Source organism: Quercus lobata, chromosome 5, assembly GCF_001633185.2.
Source record: "Quercus lobata isolate SW786 chromosome 5, ValleyOak3.0 Primary Assembly, whole genome shotgun sequence".
Classification (NCBI taxonomy): domain Eukaryota; kingdom Viridiplantae; phylum Streptophyta; class Magnoliopsida; order Fagales; family Fagaceae; genus Quercus; species Quercus lobata.
Window position 1 is genome coordinate 77835791 of NC_044908.1, and position 26770 is coordinate 77862560.

General features: G+C 33.2%; 1 protein-coding gene and 1 pseudogene across 1 annotated transcript; both read right to left on the reverse strand.

Annotated features, from left to right (window-relative positions):
• Positions 1–5240: 5240 nt before the first annotated feature.
• On the reverse strand, positions 5241–6511 carry LOC115991930 (uncharacterized protein At5g39570). The gene has a single exon (XM_031115920.1). The coding sequence runs from the start codon at positions 6333–6335 to the stop codon at positions 5355–5357; it is 981 nt and encodes a 326-aa protein (XP_030971780.1). The 5' UTR covers positions 6336–6511; the 3' UTR covers positions 5241–5354.
• A 2680-nt stretch (positions 6512–9191) lies between these two features.
• Positions 9192–14075, reverse strand: LOC115988509 (annotated as a pseudogene).
• Positions 14076–26770: the final 12695 nt, after the last annotated feature.

Genomic DNA, 26770 nt, shown 5'->3' on the forward strand with positions numbered 1-26770 from the left:
AAATAGGGCAGGAGACGCGAGAGACGGTTTGGGTGGTGGATCGGTTTGGAGCCTCCGACTTTTCGGCTTTGTAGGAGAATCCAAATCTTGGAGAAACCAAGTTTTTGGGTTTCTTGGAGTTTGGGTGGTGGGTTAGTTTGGGTTTGTGGTGGTGCTGTGTTGGTAGGTGTGCTATGTTGTTGTGGCTTAGATCAGTAGTGGTGTTGTGTTGTTGTGAAGCCCAGATCAATGGTTCTCACACCTCTCTCTAGCTCACCCTCACTTTTTTACTCTCTTTGAGGTTGATTTGGAAGTTTTTAGCTTAGGATTTTTGTGGATTTGATGTTAAGGCTTTACTGGTTGCTAGGAAATTTTGGAAGATTTGATTCAGTGGTGGTGCTTTGCTAGCTGTTGGGTTTCTATTCTTTTACTTGGGTTTATGGGTTTGGTTGCTAGAGATATGGGTTTGGGGTTTGGTTGAGATCTGGGTTTGGGTTTGGTTCTTTGCTCTGGAGACTGATTATGGGGAAGAACACAAAGAACATGAACATGTTTAGAAAAAATAATGAAATGAATTATAAAAAAGAGACAAGAAAGACATTTAATTAATTTATTTTGTTTTGATGTATTTAGTTATAAAGAAAGTACAAGAAAGATACAGAAAATGATAAGAAAATGAGGATTAATTTGCTAAGAATATGAATCATACTATGAGGAAGAACACAAAAAACATGAATATGTTCTTCTGAAAAAGAAGAAAAAAAAATATGAATATGTTCTTCTAAAATAAAAGAAAAAAAAATCATTTTAATTAAAAGAAAGTAAAATTCTTTTTGTTTGTTTTTGATTTTTTTTAAATTAAAATTAAAATTGAGGAATTAAGTTTATTTTTAAGTTAAATACTGACGTGGAATTTCAAAAATGCCAAATAAGTTTTTTTAATAATATTTTAATACTTACGTCAGCGCCAATGCGCCATGTCAGCAAGCGGGGCATATCATCTGCAACGTAGGACATTTTTGTTAGTGGGTTAATGACAGTGACCAAAATAGAATTAAATATATTTTTTTAGGGACTACATTAGTAATAAAATCAATTTAGGAACCAAAATAGGAATTGGCCTAAAATGTGGGGACCAAAAGTGTATTTTCACCTTTTTTTTTCACCCTAAAAAATGGTGCTATGTCCACAACATTTTCATAACATATCCTAGTTAGCAAATTGTTACAGGTTTTAATTTGAATTTACAACTGAAATTACTTTGATGCCCACTAATAACAACAAGTAACAATCTGTCACATAAGATTTGTTATGAAAATATTATGGACATAGCATTTCTAAATTTTTTTAAAAAAAATCTATATATAAGCAAATAAATTAAATAAACTAAAAGAAATAAAAAGTAAAAGCATAATTAAAATGGATAGTTTTTAATATTATTTGTGGTTGCACGATTTTCCTGGCCCAAATTCTATTGATCAGGCCTTGGTCCAAGGCGCAACCCACAATAAATATTTGTTGAGGATGGGTCAAAGAACTTAGCCTCAGTGAGCCTATTCGGTCTGATACATGGACAATATTGTTGCAGAAGATAAAAACACAAGAAGGGATCTCTAACGTATGATTCTATTTCTTTAGTCCCGAATACAGTTTTTCCGTCCTCTTTCTTTGAGAGACTCTACTACATTATATAGTTCTCATCTTCTCATCTCAACCTTACACTTGTTGATCATCTAAGCATCTACTTGAGCACCTGTTCCATCAGACGCCCTTATCACTTCCTTTGTGAGTTGCAGAGGCCAAGGTAGTACTGTTCAGGGGTCTTTTCCTCATTAATGCGGCCAAGAGGGTGGTTGGGGCGCAATTAATGTGGTGGTGGCAGCTTTCCATGAGATATTTTGGATTTTATTCATTTTATATGCTGGGAGGATGAACTGAAATGGTTGGGGCAAGTCTTTCGTCTGGGCTTCGTAATGTCCGAGGAGGAGTTACTCCTCGGACAGGTTTCTTTGGCGCTATTGGGACTGAGTAATGCTTTATCTGTGATTTCTCTTCGGACAGGACGCTCCTCGGACGGGCCTGAATTTGGACTAGCCCATTATTTTTGGGCCGGGTCCCACATTAATAATAGGAAAAATTGCAGTTAACCCACCTATGGTTTTACTAGTTTTAACTAAGCCACTTGTGTTTTAAAAAGTGTCACTTAACCTATTTAAGGTGCCCTTCGTTAGACCTCCGTAACCCACCTCTCCCTTTTCACCGTTAAAAATAGGGGTAAATGTGTCTTTTTCATTATATTTTATGTCTCTCTCCTCTTTTCTCTCCTTCTTCTTCTTCTTCTTCACATAAAACATAAAAGAAAAATATCAAAAAACAAGTCAAGATAAAATTTGTTTCATCATTTTTCATATACATAATTACCACAAAGTTTTACAAAAGAAGGTAGACAAAGCAAAAAAACCCTCTCTTTAAAACTCTAACCCTCTCTCTTTTGCTAGTTTCTCTTTAAAAAAAAAAAAAAAAACCCAGATTTACAACTAAAAGAAAAATCTGCAAAAAAAAAAAAAAAAAAAAAAAAAAAAAAAAAAAAAACCAGCAATCTAGCAAATCGAACACCACAACCAACTCACTGAACTATCAAATCATAACTCACCAAACTACCACCTCCAACACCATCACTGTTGTTAGCCACCGCCCAAAACCCCTACTAGATGCAAAAACAAAGAAACAAGAAAAACTCAGAAAAAAAAAAAAAAAAAAAAAAAAAAAAACCACCCAGCAATCTAACATATCCAACACCATAGCCAACTCACTGAACCATCAAATCATAACCTCACCAAACTACCACCTCCAACACCACCGCTGCTATTAGCCATCACCTAAATCCCCATACCGGGAAGCAAAAACAAAGAAACAAGAAAAACGAAATCGTGAGATCGGCTGAGATCGAAGCAGCGGAGAGTCGTGTATTCAAATTTTCTAGGGTTAATGGATTTGTGGGTTCGAATTTTCTGGGTTGGTTTAAATTTCCTTATGGTTGGTGGGTTCAAATTTTATGGGTTTAATGGATTTGTGAGTGTAATGGTTTTTCCTATTGTGAGTTGTTAGGATTTGACATATTTGTTCTACCTATGGTTTCAAAAGAAGATGGAGAATCTTCTGGGTTCCTTTCAATCAAAAAAAAAAAAAAAAAAAAAACATGGGTTCCTTTTTGTTTTCCCTTGTTGTCTGGGTTCCTTTCTGTTGGCAGTATATATATCAAGAGGGAACCAATTATTGTGATGATTGAACAAGATTCAGGTCACGATATGGGATTTGGGTTTAAAGATTTGATTTCTAAGATGGTGAGAGGGAAGTTGTTCTTCAATATGTTGCTTCAAATTCTATTTCTATTGTGGCTTATATAGTAAAGGAGAATTTTTAACGAAAATGGCAGAGGTTAGTAATGGGTGTTTAATGGAGGTCACCTTGAGTGGGTTAAGTGATAACTTTTAAACCACGGGTGGACACTTTTAAAATGAGCCAAACCACAAGTGGGTAAAGTGCAATTTCCCCTTATTAATATTAATTGATAACAGGAAACTCTGTATAATTACTTTTTAAGAAAGAACAAAAAAATAAAAAATAAAGTTGATTTAATGTTAGACAATTAGTTTAAGGAAGCACTTGATGGCTACATATTGATATCAAACATTTGTGTTACAATGAATCTAAGGTAGGATTTATGTACTAGAGAATATTTGACTAACTCTAGACTAACCCAAAGTTAAGTTGCTTATTTTACAAGTACATGACACCTACAATTGATTTAGACCACTTGGGCTATAATATGTCTAACAAGGCTTATGCCTAATGATTGGTTGGTTGTGCATTACAAGGAAAAGAGCTAGAGAAGAGTCTCTTGTCACTGTAGACAACCATAAAAAATAGATAAGTGATACATCCACAACATTTTTACAACAAATCATAGGTAGTAAGTTGTTATTAATTCTAATCTGAATTTACAATTTAAATTACTTTTTTACCCACTCATAACAACCAATAACACAACTCACAAATACCAAATTCTAAGTTAAATATTTCAAAGCATACATAACGTTTCAATAAACAAAACAAAGCAAATAACAATGTTTCAAACAACTCCATAAACACAGTCAATCATCAAGAACAAAGTTTTGGTTATCTTGGATGGGTTCCTCAAAGTATAGTTGATCATTATAAATAGCATTATTGTCATTATTAGTAAGCACATGACCCACATCATCCATTAAATAATCATTAAAATCTCTTAATGTTGCATTAGGAGGTTCATTCACTTCATTTTCATTTGCATCACCAAACTCAAATTCATCACCTTTCACCCCCCCACCCCCCCCCCCACCCCCCCCCCCCCCCCCCCCAAAACAAAACAAAAAAAAAGAGAAGAAGAAGAAGTTTATATTTAATTTTTTTTATCAATTTGAGCTAGAGCCACAGAGCTAATCTGTTTATTAATTTTTTTTTTTTATAATCAATTAGAGGCGTTTGAGCTCTGTTTGGAGGCCCAAAAAAGAATATATATATATATATATATATATATATAAATTTACCATAGGAGATTTAGTATTGTGATGGATCGGGATCCTATAAAATCCTAAGATCCGGATCGGAACCCTACACAAATTTGAGCTTAGTAAAGATCCTATTAATATCCAGGGACGGGACAATAATAACCATGTATTCATCTGTTAACCATAGATGAATCATCATCATTATCAATACTCAAAAACAAGAACAAGATAACATGCCTTCATGGCCAGTTGGCCCACAGGCCCGGTACTAAGAAAAAGCCCTTTGCTGGTACAATAAGAAGCTTCATAGAAGAATAATAGCAGGGAACATTGGTCCTTGTTTTCTACGAATTGTTCTTCCAGCCAAAGAGTTCCATGAATTGAAGTTCTATAATTGAAGTGATCCCTGCTCATAGTTTTCCCATTTTGGATCAGTCACCTTAAGGGTCTACAACAATGTTTAAACTTTGGAAATTAGTCTACTGAAACAGCTGGGCTTCAATGAGGTAGTACCTAAAGTTGTAAGGTCTAGATCACCTCCTCTTCAAAGAGAGCCATTGGATGCTTTCTGGATACTTTGGTTTCATATTACTTCACACCAAAAAATAGCTTAGAAATGAAATATATATATATATATATATATTTTTTTCTCTATGACAAAGTAAAACCATCTACAATCATGAACTTATTTTCCTAGATAGGAACAAGAGATCCAAACAATACATGACAATTTTTTTTTCATCCTTGAAATCAGAAGGAAAAAATTGCAACTTTTTGCAGTCTTAATATCCTGAATTTATTCATCTATGAACATTGAATAATCAATTACTCATCATAATAAACCTGCCTATAGAGAGGCTGCTCCTGATAATGCCTTTCATAGCCATAATTAGAATCCACATAGCTACCTTCAACAGCCCTTCTTTCACCATATGGATTTGAACTTCCAAAGAGATATTCTGCAGTTCCCTTCCATGGGTCGCTGTTGCTTCCTTCATCGGCACAATATTGACGATCACATCTCCTTTTCTCACGAGACAAACAAGGCCAATAACCAAATAAACTTTCACAAAGGTCCATGGCTTCCAAGCCATATCCACTAGGAGGTTCGGGCACCGGCTTGTCATAAGATTCATAACCATGCTCTTCAGCTATTCCATTTCCATATCCACTCCCATCTGCTTGAAAAGGTTCGTCTTTGTGACTGTCAAGGCCTTTGTCACTGATATCATGTAATTGCTGCTCTTCTTCATTCGCCAAGGATTGTTTGCTTCCATTTTGAGGTTTTTCTGCCAGCGCACCAGTTTCCTCTTTCCCACTAGGCAATGCGATGGACCCAGAAGTGACAGCATTTGGATCCGGTGGCATAGATCGAGGATAACAAATTTCATCTGAGGCTGGAAGGGGCTTGCCATAGTTTTGAGCTATATCATAACCACCACCATAAGGTGTTGGATCATAATCATCAAATTCAGGTACATTAAACTCCACAGTAGAGTAAGATATCACAAATTGAGTCAAACCAGGATTGTAATCCCCACCATAAACATGAGGGTCATACTCAATACATCTAGGCTCACTGAATGTAGAGGTAGAATATGCAACTGATGAATAGCTATGTGGAGGATTGTAAGCACTATAACAAGGGATTGAGTTATACTCAAAGAACTGATAATTGTTGGAATCATAGCTAGGATAATAATCCATTAAGCCATGACTTGGAACTGAATCATAACTATCACCATAAGGGGTAAGATTGTACTCACCAAGATCATCCTCAAGATAGCTGGATCTGTAGTAGGCCATTGTTGATCAGTCAAACTCAATTTCTCCAGCAGTAATCTTATACTTTTTTTTTTTGCTTATACAGTTATCTTATTCATTACTCAATGTTAGCAAAAAGCAACTTCTTGGAGAATGGCTAGGACATAAAGTGGCTTTTGCGCATTATTAAAAATGCATATCTTTAGTTTACCAAAAAAAAAAAAAAAAAAAAAAGGAAGAAGAAGAAGATAATGCATATCTTTAGAGTTAGTCTTATCCATCTGCCCATCCATCTACTTATCCCTGTCACACAATTTTGATCTAATTTGAGAATAAAAAACAAATTTTGCACATGCATGAAAAATGGAGAACTCGATTTATGTAGAGAACTTTGTTGTTATGCGGGTAAAAGTTACTTCTCTTACCAAAAAGAAAAAAAAAAACAGGGAGAAGCTAGCTATTAATAATTTATTTGCAAATTGCAATGTGATTTCCACTGAGAACCAATGAGATATTTTGACATTTCAACAAAGCTGTGGCCCATAACTTTTCCTTTAGTCTAAGGAGAGGACAATTATTTCAAAGTTTGATTGAAGACAATTATTACTTTTTGAGACCATTAGATCCCAATAATGGATTTAGATGTGACAGGAAAGTATCCTGAGAAATTTGTTAAACAGGATATCCTTTTTTTATTTTTCCTGAGAAATTAGCACTAGATCCCAACATAATTATGCTTGAGAATGCACTATCACTTGGCTTGGAGGTACGCTAGTGTCGCCATTCAACTGTAACCGGTATTTGAAGCAATGATCATTGTGTCATCCTATCATGACCAGCCAATTGGACAAATCTCAGCCAGTGTAGATGCAGTAGATGATGGACCAAAGTCACTATACTACCTACCTTTTACTTATCAAAAAAGAAAGGAATATACTCAGCATCAAGCTTTCATGTGATCAAAGGCCTTTTGGTAAAGCACTATTGCCTAGTTCTCCCATAGAGTATCTAGGTTTGAATGTTCATCCCCCACGAGTTAAATTATGTGTAATGGTTATATATGTAATTGTACCGTTACAATCAACATTTTTTTTTTTTTGGTTCTTTGTTTTACATCCCGCGCACACATGCGCACGCACACACGAGGGAAAACAAAAAAAAATGAAGAATAGTGGTTGACAAACGTGATTAAAACTTGACATTTCTACATTTCAAGGAGCACGATTGGCATTTGGATTGTTTTTACAGATCAGTGACTTTATCCATGGCAAGCTGATCACTTCCTCAAATGACCTTTAGTGTTAACTGTTATAGGACCACTGGCCGGCCCTAGGCTTAGGCCAATTAGGCCATTGCCTAGGCCCCCTCACTAGAGAAGGCCCCAAATTTTGGGGCAAATTTTTTTTATTTTTTTTATATATAAATATTTTTGGGAGATATTAAAACATTTTAGTTTACATTTTTTTCACTGTTAAGAAGATTCAAAGAATTAAATAATGCTAGAGATAGAGATAGAGATAATATAAATTTAAATAAATAGATCTTACAAATAGATGTGTTACTAATCACAAGTAATTCAAATAAGAAAATGTTAAAAATACTATAAATTTTACGACATAACTTTTATTTATTTAATTATTTTTATACAAGATAAAAATTTTGCCTTAGCCTAATCTAAGTGTATATATGTGTGCAACTCTCTTTTAGAGACTTAAATCTCGGTCATTACCCTCCACATCATACAAAAACTTATACTTGTGGAGTGATCATTGTACCAAGAGTTCATGGTGGTCTTCATAACTTTTATAATTTGATGTGACAATGAATATGATAGTTAGATTTCAACAAACTATTGAATGCATTTTTGAATGAATATTTGTGATTAGTGATATATTTTTGTAATTTTCATGTTGTAAATTTTATAATATTTCTAATATTTTTGTAAGCCTTATGTCATTAATAACATTCATTACAACACAAATTTGTAGTAAAATTTGTTATAACTTTAACATTTTCTTAAAAAAAATCATATTAAAAAGTAAAAAGAATGGATTTAAAAAAAAAAAAAATTAGTATATAAAATGCTAGTTAAATATTATTTAAGTGATAACATAAAGACCCCATTTGAAAATTTCGCCTTAGGCCTCCGAAACACTTGGGCCAGCCCTGGGACCAGTCTAACTGGAACATAGTCCCATAGTTGACCTAATATATGATGGACTTATCAAAATACCATAGAAGATCCAATATGATTCATTTCATGCCAACAGATACCAGGACACCAAAGATTTGATCAAGTAGCAAGCCTCATGCAAAAAAAAACAAGGATACACAAGTTAACACTGCAACAAAGAAAAACAGTTTCAATTTAAAGAATTTAAGCAATCAACTCAACTCTTGTGAACGTTTGAATGATTAATTCCAATAATTCCATCCATCAGGTTCCACACACCACCTAAAATTAGGCCTCTTATGTTAAGCATTTAAACGCAATAAGTTGTGTATAAAACCACTTTTGAAATTAAATGATAGGAATGGTATATAATGACTTTGTCTATGTATTGCCATGCAACTTTAGCATGGAAAGAATGTAGAATGACTTCAATCTCTATCAGATGTCTGAAAATGGTCAGAAGGTTGAAATGATACGCCACTGCAAGAATGCACTATCGGATGTGCATTAAGTTTGCAACATAGTTTACCTGGCTGCCTTGCCTAAGGTGTTAAGGTGATAATGCAAAGATTCAAACTTTTAAGTGATGTCAAACATACGCATGTGACTATCGCCAAACTAGCAAAGGGTGATATGACATGCTTGACATTGTTAGAAAAGCACAACAGAAAATAATTTTATTTTTTATGAATTTCAAGGAGCACTGCTTTATGCTGCAAAAAAGATTGAATAACAAAAGAAAATTGATATCACATATCAATGAATCCAACTACAAATAGTTGCTGCATAAGTAACTCTGGATTAAACATAGATTCATGTAACTCAAAATCCCCTTTGCATAACATAGTCATACAGCAAAGCTACGCCTTCCTCCAGTTGATGCTACTAAGGTTGATCTTACAAAACATACAAGAACACTGCATCTGACCAAATTCATTTTATAAGCAGGTTTTCTGGCCTCATGTTAAACTATCCATGCACTATAGTTTGCAGACACTAAAGAATGATAAATTGCAATTTGCAACTGCTATCAGGCTTAGAACTTCAAAAACAAGCCTTAACTACCTGCAATCATAACAGCACAAAACAAAATGGATTACAATCATGATAGGTCTAAATTTAACAGTGGAAGATAAACTGGTACAATTCAATCACTGTATATACAAAACGGATAATTTTTCATGGGCAAGTAAATTCAGAAACCTCATCTTGCAAAGAAATTTGAAATAGAAAAAGAAAAACTGAATCAATAGAAAAGACAGCATGACTCTAAAGTTCCACTACCTCATCCAGAGGCAGAGTCCGTAGTAGTTGCCTCTTGTCTGAGTTTTCTCTTCTCAGGAGGGCAGCCATCTCTCCGTCTTTCATACCTTCTACTCTCATATTTTGAATTACTACGTTTAGGCTGATAAGTAGGGTATTTGCAAGGAATGATCTTCCCATTGATATATTTATCCCCTAAAACAAAAGAAGATATAACGTAAAAAAAAAATAATAAATAAAAAAGAAAAAAAAAAAGAAAGAAAAAAAGAAAAGAAAGAAGAAGATTAGAAAGATCATCATAGCATCATTACAATATATGAGCATAAAGAAAACAATGTGTCAATTTAGAAATAAAGCATAGGAATCACCTCCATAGTCTTTATTTTTGTCGCCTATGTATGAGTCTGGCAATACCCAGAGAACACCAGGCAATCCTATGATGATGAATTTGAAAATACATTAGAAAGAATACATTAGAAGGAAGCAAAATCGACAAAACCCATATAATGGTCAAAAGACAAGTGCTTGACATAGGTATTTACCCTTGAATTTCTCAGATGTCTCTTCATCAACAGTGCACTGAATCCAGTGTATGTGGTGGTGCTGAAAGCATACATATTCTTCTTTGCTTCTTCCATGCTGACACACAAACACAGGGTCCACATTTATGAGATAACAGTAATGGAAAAAATTCCAACTACTACAGCTGCAATTACAGTATCTTTTTTTTTTGAGAAACAGCTGCAATTACAGTATTAGTAACAATAATAGAAGAATATCTTTTTAAGCACTGCCCATTTAGAAATGCATCTTAATTCTGTGACCAGGATGATATATAAATAGAAGGAAGATAAAAACATTATTCTGAGATGGGTAGATAGTGAGAGAGAGGAGGTGGGGTTCGAACCACAGATATGAGGCACCACAAAGGATGCCATTACCAGTGATGAGTAGAGCGTTTTTCTGAGGTATCATATGATTCAAAATTAAGAAATCTTACATCCTTTGGAAACCAAAATTGTTTCAATTTAGGTGTAGGAAAGAAACTAAATACTTGTGGAAAAAAATGCTAACAAAAAAATTCAACCATATGTCAGATTGCACATAAGCAGCCCTATGTTGAGAAAGGTGGCAGTACCCCAAATGAAGCAAAAGCAATTGGAGTCATAATCCCAACAAGAGATTACATATGAAATTCCAAATCTGTGGAACCCAAAGATCTAGTATCCATCAACAGATGTCGTTGGTAAACAAACAAATTCCTCAAACAATTTCTGCAATGGAGAACAATAAAAATGAAAAGGCAATCACACAGCCAAAAAAACAAGTTTTGACTCATAATTTTCTTCAAAATCATCACTTTCTTTTCTATTGTTACATTACACACACCCATTGGGATTTGAACTCACAAGCTTACCCTCCACCCTATTCTTATGGGAAAAGGATGTCCCATTTGAGCCAGAGCTCATTGGGCTACCTTCAAAATAATCACTTCCAAATAAATTTTTTCCATTTACCCAATTACCTATCGTTTTTAGTATCATATTCCTTCCTACAATAACAACACTCAAGCCTTAGTCCCAAAATTTTTAGAGTTGGCCACGGCTATTGATCCTCAACAGACCACTTCCTTAATTGACATGTCATTTTTGTTTTTTTGTTTTTTTGATAATCACATGTCATTTTTGTTATTATTTCCATTGATGCTACTTTTGGTCTTCCTATATCTTTTTTTGTCTCCTTAACTTGAATCAAATCACTCTTTCTCAATGGCATATACTATGCATTAATTGTTCTCCTCTAAACATGACTAAATCATCGCAAGCGACTCTTCCTCATCTTCTCATCATTAGGGGACACACCAATGTTTAAGCAAGTTTTCTCAATTTGAATCCTATCTTTCCGTGCGTTTCCACTTATCCATCTTAACATTCTCATTTGTTATTTTTGGACTATCAAGTGTTACAACTTTATCTCTATTTCTACTTTTGCTATTGTAAAGTTGTAATTTACAACTATTTTGTATTGGCTTTAATTCTGTGCCAAATTTGATTGTAATTTCTTCAATCATATTTGTATGTGGGTTTTCAATTGTAAGAGATGAGTGTGAGAGAGTGTGAAGACTCAAGTTTAAAAGGATGAACAAGTGGATTTCGCAAGTGTCTCGCGAGAAGCTTACCCACGAAAGAGCCACGTGTAGAGCACATGATTGGAAGATGAAGAGTCATGCCAAGCTGGAGATTTTCGTGAATGTATCGCAGGAAAAGCCATCCCGCAAAGTACTCGCAAAACACTCTATTTGGCAAAAAGTTATGTTTTGCTTTACTAAGTCTTTACCCACACTATATATATATATATATATATATACACTCTCATTACCCACAAATTGTAGTGTGCGCTTTTTAGAAAGAAAACCCTAGAAAATACATTTAAGAGTTAGAGATTATTACATCCACAATCATCTACACATTTCCTTGTGATTTTCCTCAACTCCTACCTCTCCATCTCCATCTCCATCTCTATATCCTTGAGAGGGTGATAGCCCAAATATTTATCACACCCATCCTGAGTGTAAAGTCAGAATTTGGTGCTGTTGGGAAGCATTGGAAGGAGCCATTCATTGGCGGATGCAATCAGACTGAATTGCGGGATCTGGAAAGGTAGATAAGACAAGGCTTCGAGAAGTCAGTTTAGCAGGAGATTGGAGAACTTAATATGGGGTACACTAGACTTGGAGGGTCTTTTGTTATTCGTGTACTTCAACTTTATTCTCTAGTGGATCAATTTTGACTTGGAGGGTAGCAGAGAGATTTTTCGCCGAATTCTTCGGTTTCCTTTTTGATAACATATCTCGGTGTTATCTTATATTTGTATCTCTCTTCCCTACTCTTAAGCTTTCCTTTTATTGTTGATAATGGATGAATATGGCTTAGGGTAGTGATATCGGTTATTTGCACTCATTTACTCTTGTTCCGCACTTAGCATAAATTAGAGTAAAAGCTATCTAGCCGTAAGTTTTATTTGGTGGTCTAAACAAGCTCTTGTGTATTTACACAAATCCGAGCTTTCAGCTAAACTTTCCTAGTTAATGGAAAGCCTTATAGTCTAAAGCCTCTTGCCAAATTTCCAAATTGAGTTTATCTAGTTTCATCCGCTAAAATTAGATCATTTGCAAAAGCCGTACACGAAGGGATTTCCTCTTAAATCAATTTAGTGAGATCGTCCATTGCTAATGCAAAGAGATATGGACTTAATGCTAATCCTTGATGCAAACCTATAATGATAGAAAAGTAAAACTCACTTATGATGCCTCGGCCTCCACTTGTTCTCACACTAGTTGCAACTCCGTCACTCCATCATACATTACCTTAATCAACTTAATATACATAAGAGGATATTGTTTCTTTTCCAAAACTCACCACATAACCTCTCTAGCACCCTATCATATACATTCTCTATGTCATCACCTTGCAAATAACTTTTTATCATTTACACAATTGTGTATCATTTCAGTACCATCTTTCTTTCCCAAGAAAATGGGGAACCAAAAATGAAAAAACCCCCAAATTTCTCATTGAACTACATTCAAAATCAAAACTTGCAAATGCCCTTTTCTCATTTCCCCAATTATATATCAATTCAGTAACTTCTCTTGGAAAAAAAAAAAAACCAAACTTTCATAATACTACATACTTTTTTCGCACACATACACATACACACAAACATGGGCACACTAGAAATATCATAGTAAAAGAAGAAAAGACCCCAAAAAAATAAAAAAACCGAACCTGCCGAAGACAGTGGCGAGGGTATTAAGGTAAGTGTCAATCATTTGCTCCCTAGTTGCAGCAGGGTCTTTACTCTTTAGGAAACTCCACGACTACGAGCCAGTGGTTATAGTCACACCCAGGTAGCATAATGGTCTCTCTGGGCTCATTGCTATTGCCACTGCTACTGCTTCTTCTAGCTGAGAAATCTCCATCCACGGCTGCTACTCTGATGGAGGGCCGAGATTTGGTGGCAATAGTGGGGCTCCAGTGAGGGAGAGTGCAGCACTGGATGTGGAGAATAGGTGCATGTGGGAGTGAAGGGTTTGGAGAGAGAAAATGGGGTTAAGGGTTTAGGGAGAAGACTAGATGAGAATGTAAATGTTGCCATTGGAAAACTCTGTTTTCTTTGAGAGAAAAATGGGAAAAAGGATTTGTAGCTATGGGGATAAGGAAGAGTTGGGGAGGAGAGATTTGTTTTGTGGGGGGTTTGAGTCAGATGGTGGCGTTTTGGAGTTGAACAGAGAGGGTAACTGCTTTTGTTTTCGGGGTTGTGAGCCCAAAGGGGAGGTGTGTGTTAAGTTGGGACAGAAGGCCCAAGTTTGTAGCATAGATTTTGGGTTAATTTAGTAGGCAAACTTTGAGTTTGTGTAACATATTGGTGGAGAATCCAAGTGCGCCAACTCTAGTTACATTTTTTATCACATTCAAGACCTCCACAAATTAGACATCTTTTTTGACCAAGTCTATGTGAGTTCTACATAGTAATTCCATTTTTGTTTTTTTGTGTCTAATCTTCCACATCCTCGCCCCCTAAAAAAATTGTATAGAATCACAAACCAATACCTAATAATCCCTTATAATGCAAGCATTTTAATACCCTTAATTTGTTCTCTTGCTAGAGGTGAAGTCTTATGGTTCAAGTTTAAATTAGAGGTAAGACTAACTATCACACCTTCCTTTAGACCCCACAAAATGAGAACTTTGTAGTTATGGGGATAAGGAAGAGTTGGGGGGGAGATTTTTATTTTTGTGGAAATTGAGTGAGACAATGTCGTTTTTGGGGTTGAGGACAATGGGTTGTTGTTTTTTTGGGGTTGTGAACCCAACGGGGAAGTGTGTGTGTTTGTGTTAAGTTGGGACAGAAGTCCCGAGTTTGTAGTTTTTGATGGCATGGGTTTTGGGTTGAGCAGTAGGCATATTTTGAGTATATATAACATATTGGTGGAGAATCTAGTGGGCCAACTCAATTGGCCCAATTGGGTTTAGAGATTCATACTTTTTTTGTGTGCATGTGTTTTCTTTTTTTGTCCAAAAGTGTAGTTCTTTATGGTGTGAGAGAGAAACATATGTTTCTTTTTCTTTTTGCTTTTTTATTTTTTTCCAACAATTGAGAAAGAGGGATTCAAATCGAGATTCTATATGTAAGGAAAATTGCACAATGTTATTGAATTATAAGGTTTTTTATGCATTTTTTGTTACTTAAAAATATCATCAAGATCTCCAAAAGTTAAGACATTTTTTTTACGAAGTCTCTGTGGGTTCTACATGGTAATATCATTTTTGTGTGTCTAATCTTCCTCATTCCTCACCCCCACTAGCTAAAAAAAAATTTGTACACAGATAATCATCATTTATAATTCAAGCATTTTAATATCCCTCAATTTGTTCTCTTACTAGAGGTGAAGTCTTGCGGTTAAAGTCTAGGAGCCTAGGACTCATACTTCTCAAAAAATTAAATAAATATAAATAAAAGTTAGAGGTTAGACTCTCTACCACACCTCAGACCCCAGAAAATACATGACCCCTTTTTTTTTCCAACTAGTACGAGCCAAAAACTATGCATGACTAAATATTCAGTAATAATTTACTGGGTTTGGTTCTTTTTAGAGTAGATAAGGGTTCATGTTTAATAAATACTTGGCTAATCCTCATCTAGATATCTAAAATGCTGAAGGATTTTGGCGTAATACGTACTCAATTGGTTTGTTATTCTCTTGGATTATAATGAGGAAATACTTGCTTGCTGAAATTAATAGTCAAATATAGTCAAGCTCAATTGAGAGGCTGAGCTTGAGACCACTATTTTCTTTCCCGTGATTGACTCAAAACACAGAGAAAACTCATCGAATTTTCCTGAAAGAAATAAGTCTACATTTTCAAGACCATAAAGAGTTAGCCTCATGAGTTGACAAAAATTGATGCTTAATTCTCTGAATTTAGTACTTACTTACAAGATTAGGTGGCTATCGCGTCACCTAAACAAACTATCATATCAAATTCCACAAAATCCAGAAAATAAGGCCTAACTAGATATGTCAACGATAGTTTAGTCTCTTTAAGGAGCATATGCTACGAGAAAAAGAGGGATTTTGCCATATAAAAAAATAGTTGGATCTCATTTTCTACTATAATTATTTGACCAAATCTTTCAATTGTATAAGTAGTTTAACAGAAAGGCACGTTTATTTTAGAAGATATGCAGAGAATACTGAAGAAGAAACACTAGTGAACAGAAAGAAGATCCAACCAAATCCCTTGTATATATGTGTAGCACCTCTTTTCATGAATATTTCATTCAAGACTTTGTGTTTGGAATTGCCAACATTGAGGTCAATTTGATAACGACTCTTCTTCTTCTTATTAATTTTTTTTTTCTCAGTTTATGCCAAATCTTTAGTTTCTTATTCGTCTAGGTGATTTCGGTGAAATTTCGCAGATTTTTTTTTTATTAATTATCAGATAAACATTCACAGGAGAGCAGTTTAACCTTCCTTTGTGGGGGGTTTTTGGAATTTAGTGTTTGGAAGGGAAGCAATATTGACCTTATTAAAAAGAGATTATCTCACGTACTTTGCTTGACTTAAATTGGTATTATATGTGACAACATTATATAATTGTGTTTCCCATTCTTAATTGTCCCCTAAACTAGCTAGAATAATACAAAAGCTGTTGCATGTAAATGTGATTCTCCTTGATATTCGTTTTGCGCTTTCTTTTTTGCTTTTGTTTTTGTTTTTGGTATACCGTACCACTTAGGGTAAGTTACTAAATGGTCCCAAATCTTCACCAAATTCTAAATATAACTTTGCTGCCATGCTTGACTCTCTAAGATAGAACATTAAAGGTGGGGGTGGGGGTACTTGACATGTTGATCGGATCAGGTAAATTCTGATTTGACCTAGTTGGGTACAAGTCAAAACATATATGTCAAATTGGAATGTGTTATCATTTTTATGACCTTTACCTGATTTTTGATGTGTTGGATCAATTAATCAATTCGGTATTTTTAGTGTAGGGCCCAAGCCCAAAATGTATGGAATCTTAGTCCAATGAGTCCAATACAATGAATTTGTAGAGAATGAATCAAAGAACTATGTCCTAATAAATTGAACAACGGCTATTATTGAATCACATGGTGTTCAAACATGAACCAAGGATGCTGATACCAATAAATTTCTAGTTCGAAGAGGTTAAATCTGGATATAATGTTCACTCAGAATGATTTGGATTGCTTTCTATTTTTTCTCTCTCTCTCTCCCTTCGATCCCTTTCTCATGGAGGGTCTTTTACATTATATAGCTGCTCTTGAATCATCTTGATCCTATACTTATTGATCATCTGAGTCCCTACTTGAGTACCCGTCCCATTAGACATCCCTTTTAGCTTTTTGTGAGTTGTGGTAGCCAAGACAGTACTATTTAGAGGTCTTCTCTACATAAATGTGGCCAGAAAAGTAGCTACAATACATTTAATACGGTGGTAGTAGTTTTTCCTGAGATATTTTGAGTTTCCTTCCTTCTTGTATGTTCACAGAGCACATTTAGTACATACTTGGACTATATTTGTCGTATCCGAGGAGGTATTCCTCCTCGGATATCCTTCCATTCATCCCCCACTTGTGAGATTTTAACTAAGAACCCCTTAACAGCTATTCGTTCCTCCTCGGACTTATTTATGTCCTCGGACAAGGCTTAGGTCCCAATACACTATTTTGGACCTTCGTCCCTACATTTAGTATTACCTATATATTTTCAGTTTTTCACATTATAAATAAATTAATTAAATTAAATTTGAACTTATCTTTTTTATTTTTCTTTCAATATAAATAAGAGAACAAAAAAATAGAACCACTCAAATTAAACATTGTGTAACACATAAGTTCTTAATGCTATAGTCCAATAATTAATTTCAAAAGCTCACTGGCTTAATAATTTCATCCAAAAATATCAAATACAATAATTTAGAGATCAGGTTCATGTTCAGTTGTTCACTTATCATTTGTAAAATATAAACTAAAACTAAATCACTTATAAAAATAAAATAAGGTATAGATTTTTAAAAATAAAATATAACATGTTATGCAAATAAAATAAGTAAATGACTAGTATGAAAATCTATTAAGTTATAAGAAAGCAACTTCATTTTAGTAGAAGATCTAGTGTTAGATATATTCATATTTAAGAATTGCACCTCAATTTGTTGAGTAATATTAGTATTTTTCATGTTTAATATAGAAAATTTAATTTAAATTTAGCATATAAAATGAAAATTGATCAATAAATAATTGAAATTAATTATGATTGTTCTTGAAATACATTTAATTTTAATAAAAAATTGAAGTTAATGGGAAATTTACAAAGAGAGAGAAGAAAATGGTTCTACCCATGTAATCCACTATCAATCCAACCAAACACTTCATTTTAATGGGTTGAGTATGGTTCGATCCATTTTTTCGTGGATCCAAAAATATTCTTCTACTCATATATGTATAATTTTGCTAGGTCTAGGGGGGAGCTAGAATTTTTTAGGTGGAGACTTTTGTCTCGATAAACCAATCAAGAGAACATATCATCTTCTTAGACTATAATGAGCATGCAAAATGATCTTATTTGCTATATAAAAGTCAAATAGGAGTTGTTTCTAAAAAAAAAAAAGGGGTCAAATAGGAGTTGGTACCAAAAACTATACAAATGAGCCCCTTCATGCTTAATTGGCTGGTTACGAGCAACCTAATCTGGGGTAGCCTCGCTCTTAGGCTGCTAGGCCCGCTGCAATGTCAAAACAGATAAAACATTTTCTTAGAGTTTGTGTGTTAAGTTAAGACCAAGTCACCTTGGCTAAGAGACAAGAGAGGGGAAGAGAGAGGAACAGAAATGTTTTATGAGCAGGAATAAAAGTTCTTTCTTTAGCAATAATGACAAAATAGAAAAGAAACAAAAAGAGTAGGTCCAACCCATCTTTCAACTCCATTTTGCCATCATTAAACCTAAAGCAAATACTACTAACTTAAGCTTACATTAATTATATAAGTCCTTCAATCCATCGCTTTTCAAAGTCTCCTGATCAATTACAATAGAATTGACCCATATGAAAATTTTGTTGTTCTCTGATGTAATGAGTAATGACAATGCCAAGCAATGGGACCGATTACCTAGCTAGCTAGCTAGGTAGGGAGAGGAAGGACCCACATATTATATATGTTAGTGTGGATTTGAAGACAATGGTGCATGTGCAAATGTTGGTTGCTCTCAATAGAGCAGTAATTTCATGAACTAATTAGTGAAGATCCGACATAAGGATTGGTAAATCCAGCATCGTCCTACTGGTTTATCTGTTTGTGAGGACAAGAATGGAGCCTAATTAGTAATAACCACAGGCAAGCGTGCATTCACACATGAGACTCTGGTCCTAAAAACAAAAACAGATGTTTAAAGATGTTGGGATCAACTTTAGGACACAGTTTTGGGAGGATCAGGGTCAACTTCTCTATAGGGGCGCAAGAGACTAAGTTATTACAATTATACAAAAACAGTAAAATAACAATCAAGTTTTAGTCTCAAAATTTTGGTATAAGTTGGACTTTCAATAATGAATCCATTAATAACAAAATGATAAAATTTTATGTTTGTCAACCTAAGGCAATCCTTTTATTTTTTTAAGCTTGGGAGGGATTGTTATGATATTAAGTATACACGTAAATAGAGTTGCTAAGGTACAATTATACCTAAAAAAAATTCCCAACCCACGGCCATAATACCAATTATGAAACTGATTATATGAGCTCTAAATCTAGGGAATAAATCAATAAAAAAAAAATTTCAAATGGGAAAAAATAAAATATTTAGAGAATGAAGTATCCTAATAATAGGACCTATAAATGAAAAAGGATGAATTATTTGTGTGAACAACATGAGACAGGAAATGACCTGTATTTCAATCAATGTCCTAAAACCAATCTTTTAAGAGTTTTAAGGGGTTTTAATATGTGGGACCAATGATGACTTAAAGAAAATTCTCATCAACGAGAGTCAATTATCATGTCAACCCCACCAAAAGGAAGACTCAAAATTTGGTACGTTTCAAAAGTCCACAAAGCCAATGATTAATGATTTGTCATACTTTTTGAATTTATAAGTTCTCATTTTAATGTATGAGAATTGGAATTTTTTATTTTTATCAAAGTCAATTTTGAGAGAAATGCGATAGTGGAAACAAACTCTAATTCATATGAGAGAGAGAGAGAGAGAGAGAGAGAGTTAGGTAAAGATTACAGGGATTAGAACAAGTAAACCCATGATACAGACCTAGACACTAATAATTGCTATTAAAATGTAGAGAATGAGGTAGGACGGTAGGAAAAAGCAAGTTTAGAGCTTTAATTTTTCTCTTTAATCATTTCCTCATTCAGCATGCCCTATCCACACATAAGTAAAATATGCTTACAAAATATAAATAAATATGGACTATATTAAACCCCTGTCACAAATCCATTTGTTGATCTACCCATTAAAATAAATACTCATTGTTATCTTATCTCACCTTTTCTCACATGATTAGCTGGAAAATTATATATTATATTAATTGAAAACAATTTTATGACCGACGAGCTTATAATATTTCAAAAGTAATGTATGATACTAACACATGGAAAGAAGAAACAGATATATTAATTCCCAACAATCGCAGGTTGATCATTATTATATTTTTTTTAAGCCCAAATTGACTTATATCAATATTTATATGATCATACACAAAATTCAACTCTTAGTTTTTTGGACAGGGTAACCAATATAGCATTTTAAAGTTTAACCATTGCATGAATCTGCTAATGCTAATTTTTATTTTATATATAAAATAGAAATTCTATTTTAACATGATCTAAGTGTGTATATATATAAATCTCTATTTTGAAGGCTTGAATCCCAGTCCTTACCCCCCCACTTTATAAGAACTTCATATATATATATATATATATATATATATTAAGCAAGAACTTTGTACTTGATATTAATAAATTTGGTGTTGACACTTGAAACTACAAGTTGGTTTTAGAATTTAGCGAAAATGAATGAGTTGGTTTTGGAAATAACATATCCATTCAATCCTTTTTTTTTTTCTTCCTTAGTTAAATATTAGCATTGATACACCATGTTGAATATGCTAGTATGAATGCGAAAGGGAAAGCATAAAATCTAGAATACAATAATACACGAGAGTTACGTGGTTCAGCCTAATGACCTACATCCATAGAGAGAAACCCTAAAAAGTTACATCAATAATATATTAGAATGTAATATAAATCATGTGTTACAATGAACCATAACATATACATATATATAGTAGACTAAACCCTAAACTAATAGACTTCTAGTACAAGTAGGAAACTTGACTTGCACACAAAGTAAATTTAGGTTTGGGCCTATGCTAATGGGCTAATATATCTCTAACACCCCCTTTCAAACTCAAAATGGAAGTTTAATGAAATCTTGAGATTTTATAAGGTTGAAAAGATCCCTTGAATGAAGTTTGACTCTGTGATAGTAGTTTGAGGAAGGCAATGGTCTGGTAGTGTTGATGTGACTTTTAACGATGGCATGACTATACCGGAGAGTTTTGACGGTAGTAGTGGGAAGCCAAAGAAGATGAATGCAGCGGAGAAACACTGAGGAAGACAAAGATTGCTCTTAAATACACTGTAAGAATAGAAAACTATGGCCACAGAAAAGTGGGTCTGATACCAAGTTAAATATTAGTATTGATACACCATGTTGAATATGCTAGTATGGATGCAGAAGTGAAAGCATAAAGTATAGAACACAATAACACACGAAAGTTACGTGGTTCAGCTTAATGACTTACATCCACACAAAAAAACTCTAAAAGGCTACATGGGCCTATGCTAATAGACTAATATTTCTCTGACATCCTTCAAGTTATTAACGAATTCTTATATTTTGAGTTTATTAACTTGCAAATATGTATAAATCATTAGTTTTTTTTTTTTCTATTAATAGCATCATCTATCACCATGAAGAACATATTAAAAAAAAACCACCTACCATTGATGGGCATCTCGTGAAACACATACACACATACCTACCCAAAAACACACAAATTTTAAATTCCTTACCAATCATTTACAATTTTAATTTTCTTTGAATGGGTAGGAAAATTATAGGGAAATAGGGATATAGTGGGCGGCTATTGTGCGTTTTACTCAGTTTAGGGTTGACTAAGATATAGCAAGGCACACAAGTTGGATTCACAAAACATATGGACCCTTTAACCTTTAAATTGGACTCTCAAGTCTCAAACCCACATGGTCAACGCATGGCCACAAACTCAATATTGCGCTTTCGTCCATTTTCATTTCTTTATTTGTTCCTTTCTCGTGTTTTTTCCTTCTTTATTCTTTCTTTTTTGTTTTCTCTCTTTGAGTTAATTTATTTTCGTTTTATCTGTGGGCCTTTGGCACGTGTTTGCTTCTGACCGCCACGTGAAACTATGAGTGGTAGTGTGCCCTGAGTCACTGTTCTACTATGTCCAAGTCCAACCCTCTCTAACCCTTTCTAGGTCTCTCCATTTTGTCATCTTGTACACCTCAATATTACCTAAGGATGACATCACCAACGTATAAATGTACGTATTTATAGGATATAAGTACATGTACATGTAAATATGTCAGGAATTTGTGTTATAGTTCATCATTCATGGGCAAGGAGTTCACCACAATGATTGCCATTATGCAGACATATAATTAAGCATATGGAAATTGTAATATATATTATATATACACTCGTATAGCTCATAATATATACACATCATTATTTGTTGCAATCATAGTTTATAGTCTGGATAAATTCGTAAAGTTCATATAATGACACATAAATACATAATAATCTTTCATATTATAGTTCCAAATAAAAAGGTTGTATATTTTTTTTGTCCATATATTAGTAAAATAACAAAAGTATCTTGTATCCACAATGATAAGATGTTACAATTCTCTTGATATATATATATATATATATATATTTAGACCAATGAGTTCAGTCCCAATGAGAGGGTGAGAAGGAGAAAAACCCTGAAATGTTGTTGCAAAACAAATTAACACTAAGCAATTCAAGTGGGTTTGCAATTATATATTAGTTTAAGGACCAATCCTTTTCATAATCTTTTTTAATTTGTTTGATACATACATATTTTACATAATCATATTCTTGAACAACTCTTGGGTTAAGGTAGGAAGTCATAAGACATGACATGATAGCAATAGTATTTAGGGCCATAGTGGTCATTTTCGTCTAGAGAGAACATTCTGAAAGCAAAAGGAGACAAGAAGAAAATCCAAGAGATGGATGGGGGTGACCTAAAAACCCTTCTTTTTGTTTTTTCCATCAAAGACTATATATAAAAGAGAAAGAGACTACTTTGTGTCTTAGCCCCTGAGAGTATGAGGGTCAATTTGTCTTAGCCATGTAGGCCACTAAACTCATTCGCTAACATCTTTCTCTTCCTCTCACGCGCTTTGCTCTAGCTAATTAACCCAAACATAGACCAATCTTTAATTTGTTGTAATATATATACAAATAAGACAAGAATAATGGAGCTTTTCCTCTAATGGCAGATTTCATAAACAATGCAAATTGCAAGTATAGTTTGGACACCCGTGTAGCATTAGTCATCCATTGAATGAGACAATTGTACTAATAATCTTGTCTTGTGTGATAATGATTAACAAGGGATACTGGAACTGGAAGGCTCTAATTCGTTGAGGGATTGTCTTAGAAATAGTGTAATTTCATTTAGAAAAGTTATTTTGAGACACTAAGCCTGCATTATTGAAATTATTTGCACATGTTAGTGAATGATAGAGACTCTTCATTAATAGGGATAAAAAATATATATTGAAAATGTTATATTCTATATATAATATAAGAAGTTCAAAGATACAAAATTGTTTTGCTATAAAAAAGGATAACTATTGTCTATAGAGACACTTCATTAATAAAAACATTATAGATTAAAAATTATTGTTAATGATACCCATAATATTGCACATGATACATATTATTGTTTAAAGGGAAAAAAACTACTTTTTATTGATGGAAAATAAAAACTACTCCTACTTAAGAAGGTTAATGATAACCAATGTTTAGGAATAGAATATATCCTCAATTACATTCATATTATAAAGTCTGAATAATTTTGAATCACTCACTACATTAAAAAAATTCAAGTCAATTTATCTCAAAGCCAATTTTTATAAAACGAGTTCCCCTCTAATATTCTTCTTCCTCTAATTATTATTGTTTTCAAAAGTCAATTTCTTTAAAGAGTTTGAATTCGTTGATGGAAACTTAATTGGTCTTCTTTGGTTTTATTGAATCTTTGAAATTGAATTCAACAGAGATCCAAAGGAAAGTTCCCTCCCTCCTCCCTTTTCCTGTTTTAATTTTTTTGGCTACTTGGAGATATTTTATAAGTCCAAACTAAGGACACATTTGTTTAAAAATAAAAATAGTTCATTTTATAAATGTAACAATATATAATAGGAGTAAATTTGTCTACAAACTAATGACTACCAGCCTACAACTCTTTCTACAAATTAATATAATTACATATTTTAAAATTTTAATCATTGTATATATTTTTATATTTTTTACACGCACATCAAAATTAGGGCTAATCAGATATTATTTATTATTAAATTTATAAATTTACTTATTTTACATAATTTTATATCACTAATTAAAAAATATTGACTGATTTTAGAAAATATATTATATATTTGCTTTTAAATTTATTAATCATCAAATTCTTACAATTAATTGAGTATGTTTCATTTCAAAAAAGGAGATGAATAGATTGAAGAGAATTTTTATTCGTTTATTAATTCAACCCTATAACCTATAAAAGTATTTAGGCCGTCCAAGTCAGAACATGGGGCCCACTAGACTTTGATCATGGGTCCCAATTTAATTGACGGCAAGTTTTCAACGGTTGAGGATGCAAGGAGGTAGAAGAAAAATACGTACGTCTTTGCTACGCTACGCCGAATGATTTGGAGAAAGAAACTGTCACAGTCGTACTTTGACTCTTTGCGCTGCTATGAAGGCCCCACGTGTCTCGCAGGCGCGCATGCCTTGTGGGTCCTACGTTGACTCACTCGTACACCTGTTCACAGAGGTCATAAGCATGACGTTTATTTCATCAGCAATCAAAAAAAATATAAATATATAAATAAAAAAATATTATTCTCTCTCTCTCTCTCTCAATGGATTATTGGAGGTTTATAAAGTTCGACTGGAAAATGAAGTTTATGGTCTTTGTTTATTTCATGTTCTTATAGTTAATTGAAGAACTTCATTCTCAAAAAAAAAGAAAAAAGAAAAAGAAAAAAATGAAAGAACATAAAAAGGCAGGAAAAACATGCAGCATAAAGATAACTGCTTGGAATAAATCCTTGTCCCTTAACAAAAATAAAGATACACAAATTAATCCTATAAAAAAAAAAAAAGGATACAAATAATTGAAAAATAAGACCAAAAAAGAGGAAGGTGAAGAGAATATTCTCATTTATGAGTAATAACACTAATAATTCTTTTTTTTTTTTTTTAATTTTATAAAGTACTATTAATACATTCTAAACTATAGAATTATTGATTAAATATTAAAGAAACACTATAGGATTATTTGTAATGCATATCCTAAACTACAAATTTTTACTACCTATAATCTAATTTAAGATTCTTCTCAAAAAACATATATAATTTACTATTAATTTGTATATCCATTGTCCCTTAATAATTCATTTATGTCAAGATTTTAAATAAATTAGTGGATTGGTTAGGTAGTAGTTGTATTAGTAGAGTAAAATTCATATCTCATTAAAGTGTTTCACATTATATTAGAAGTGATAATTCGTGTTTGCGGGTCAGGTTCATGTTGTCTCGAGCCAAGAGTATTTGGTTATATGGGTTGACCCAAATCTGACCTATTTAGTAAATGTGTCAAGAATTTTCAACCCAAACACGACTTATTTATTAAACAGGTCAATCTGTCTCGACACGTTTAACTCATTTAATTAAAAAGTTATGTAAAGGTCAATGCAAATGATATGTTTAATAATCTATTTAATTAATAGGTCAGACCTAACCTATAGAATTTTTTATCAATTCCCAAATATCTAAAATTAAAATATAATTACAACTATAAATATAGTAATAAACATATAAAAACAACTATAAAATAAGTAATAATGTCAAAATAACTAATAACTTTATAAGTTAAACAGATCAAACGGGTTCATATATTGAACACGACCACGACCCGTTTATTAAACAAGTTAGTTGTGTCAATCTGAATATAACCCAAACCTGTTTAGCTTCAATCTATGACCTATTTATAAATGGGTTAGTCATGTCGAGTTTGTGGGTTGTGTCAAATTTTGCCACCCCTACATTATTACTGATTACATATATTGTGAGTTGGATTTTATTTTTCTTAAAGTTTTGATTACTTTATAAGAAAATAAAATAAATGTGGTAGTTTACAGTTGGTGGAGAACTCAATTTGGGATAGATGACTTTTACTTGCATCGAATATGTCAAAACTAATAGCCTAGTTCATATTAATTCGTAATAATCACTTTAATCAATCCAAAAAAATGAGATAATAGACATTTTAAGTTAATCTCGAATTAGGTTTCATAGCATGAAAATGTATCAGATATATACACTTTTTTTTTTTGTTTTTTTAATAATGTGCGTTGGTCTCACATAATTGTGGGATTTACATACTATGAAAGGGATGATATGTACATATGATGTATAAGATAATTATTTTCCATTGCATATGATGAATAATTGCAATTGATCCTTCATTTAGTTTGGCATATATGTTATGTAGTAAGAATAGAAAAAACTATATGAAAATTTTAGGAGTTCATGTCACAAAAGTGTGATAAATTCAAGTTTAATATTCAAATT

What these genes read in the sequence shown, in the direction of transcription:
- LOC115991930 (XM_031115920.1), bottom strand. Translation starts at nt 6,335, where the DNA reads ATGGCCTACTACAGATCCAGCTATCTTGAGGATGATCTTGGTGAGTAC.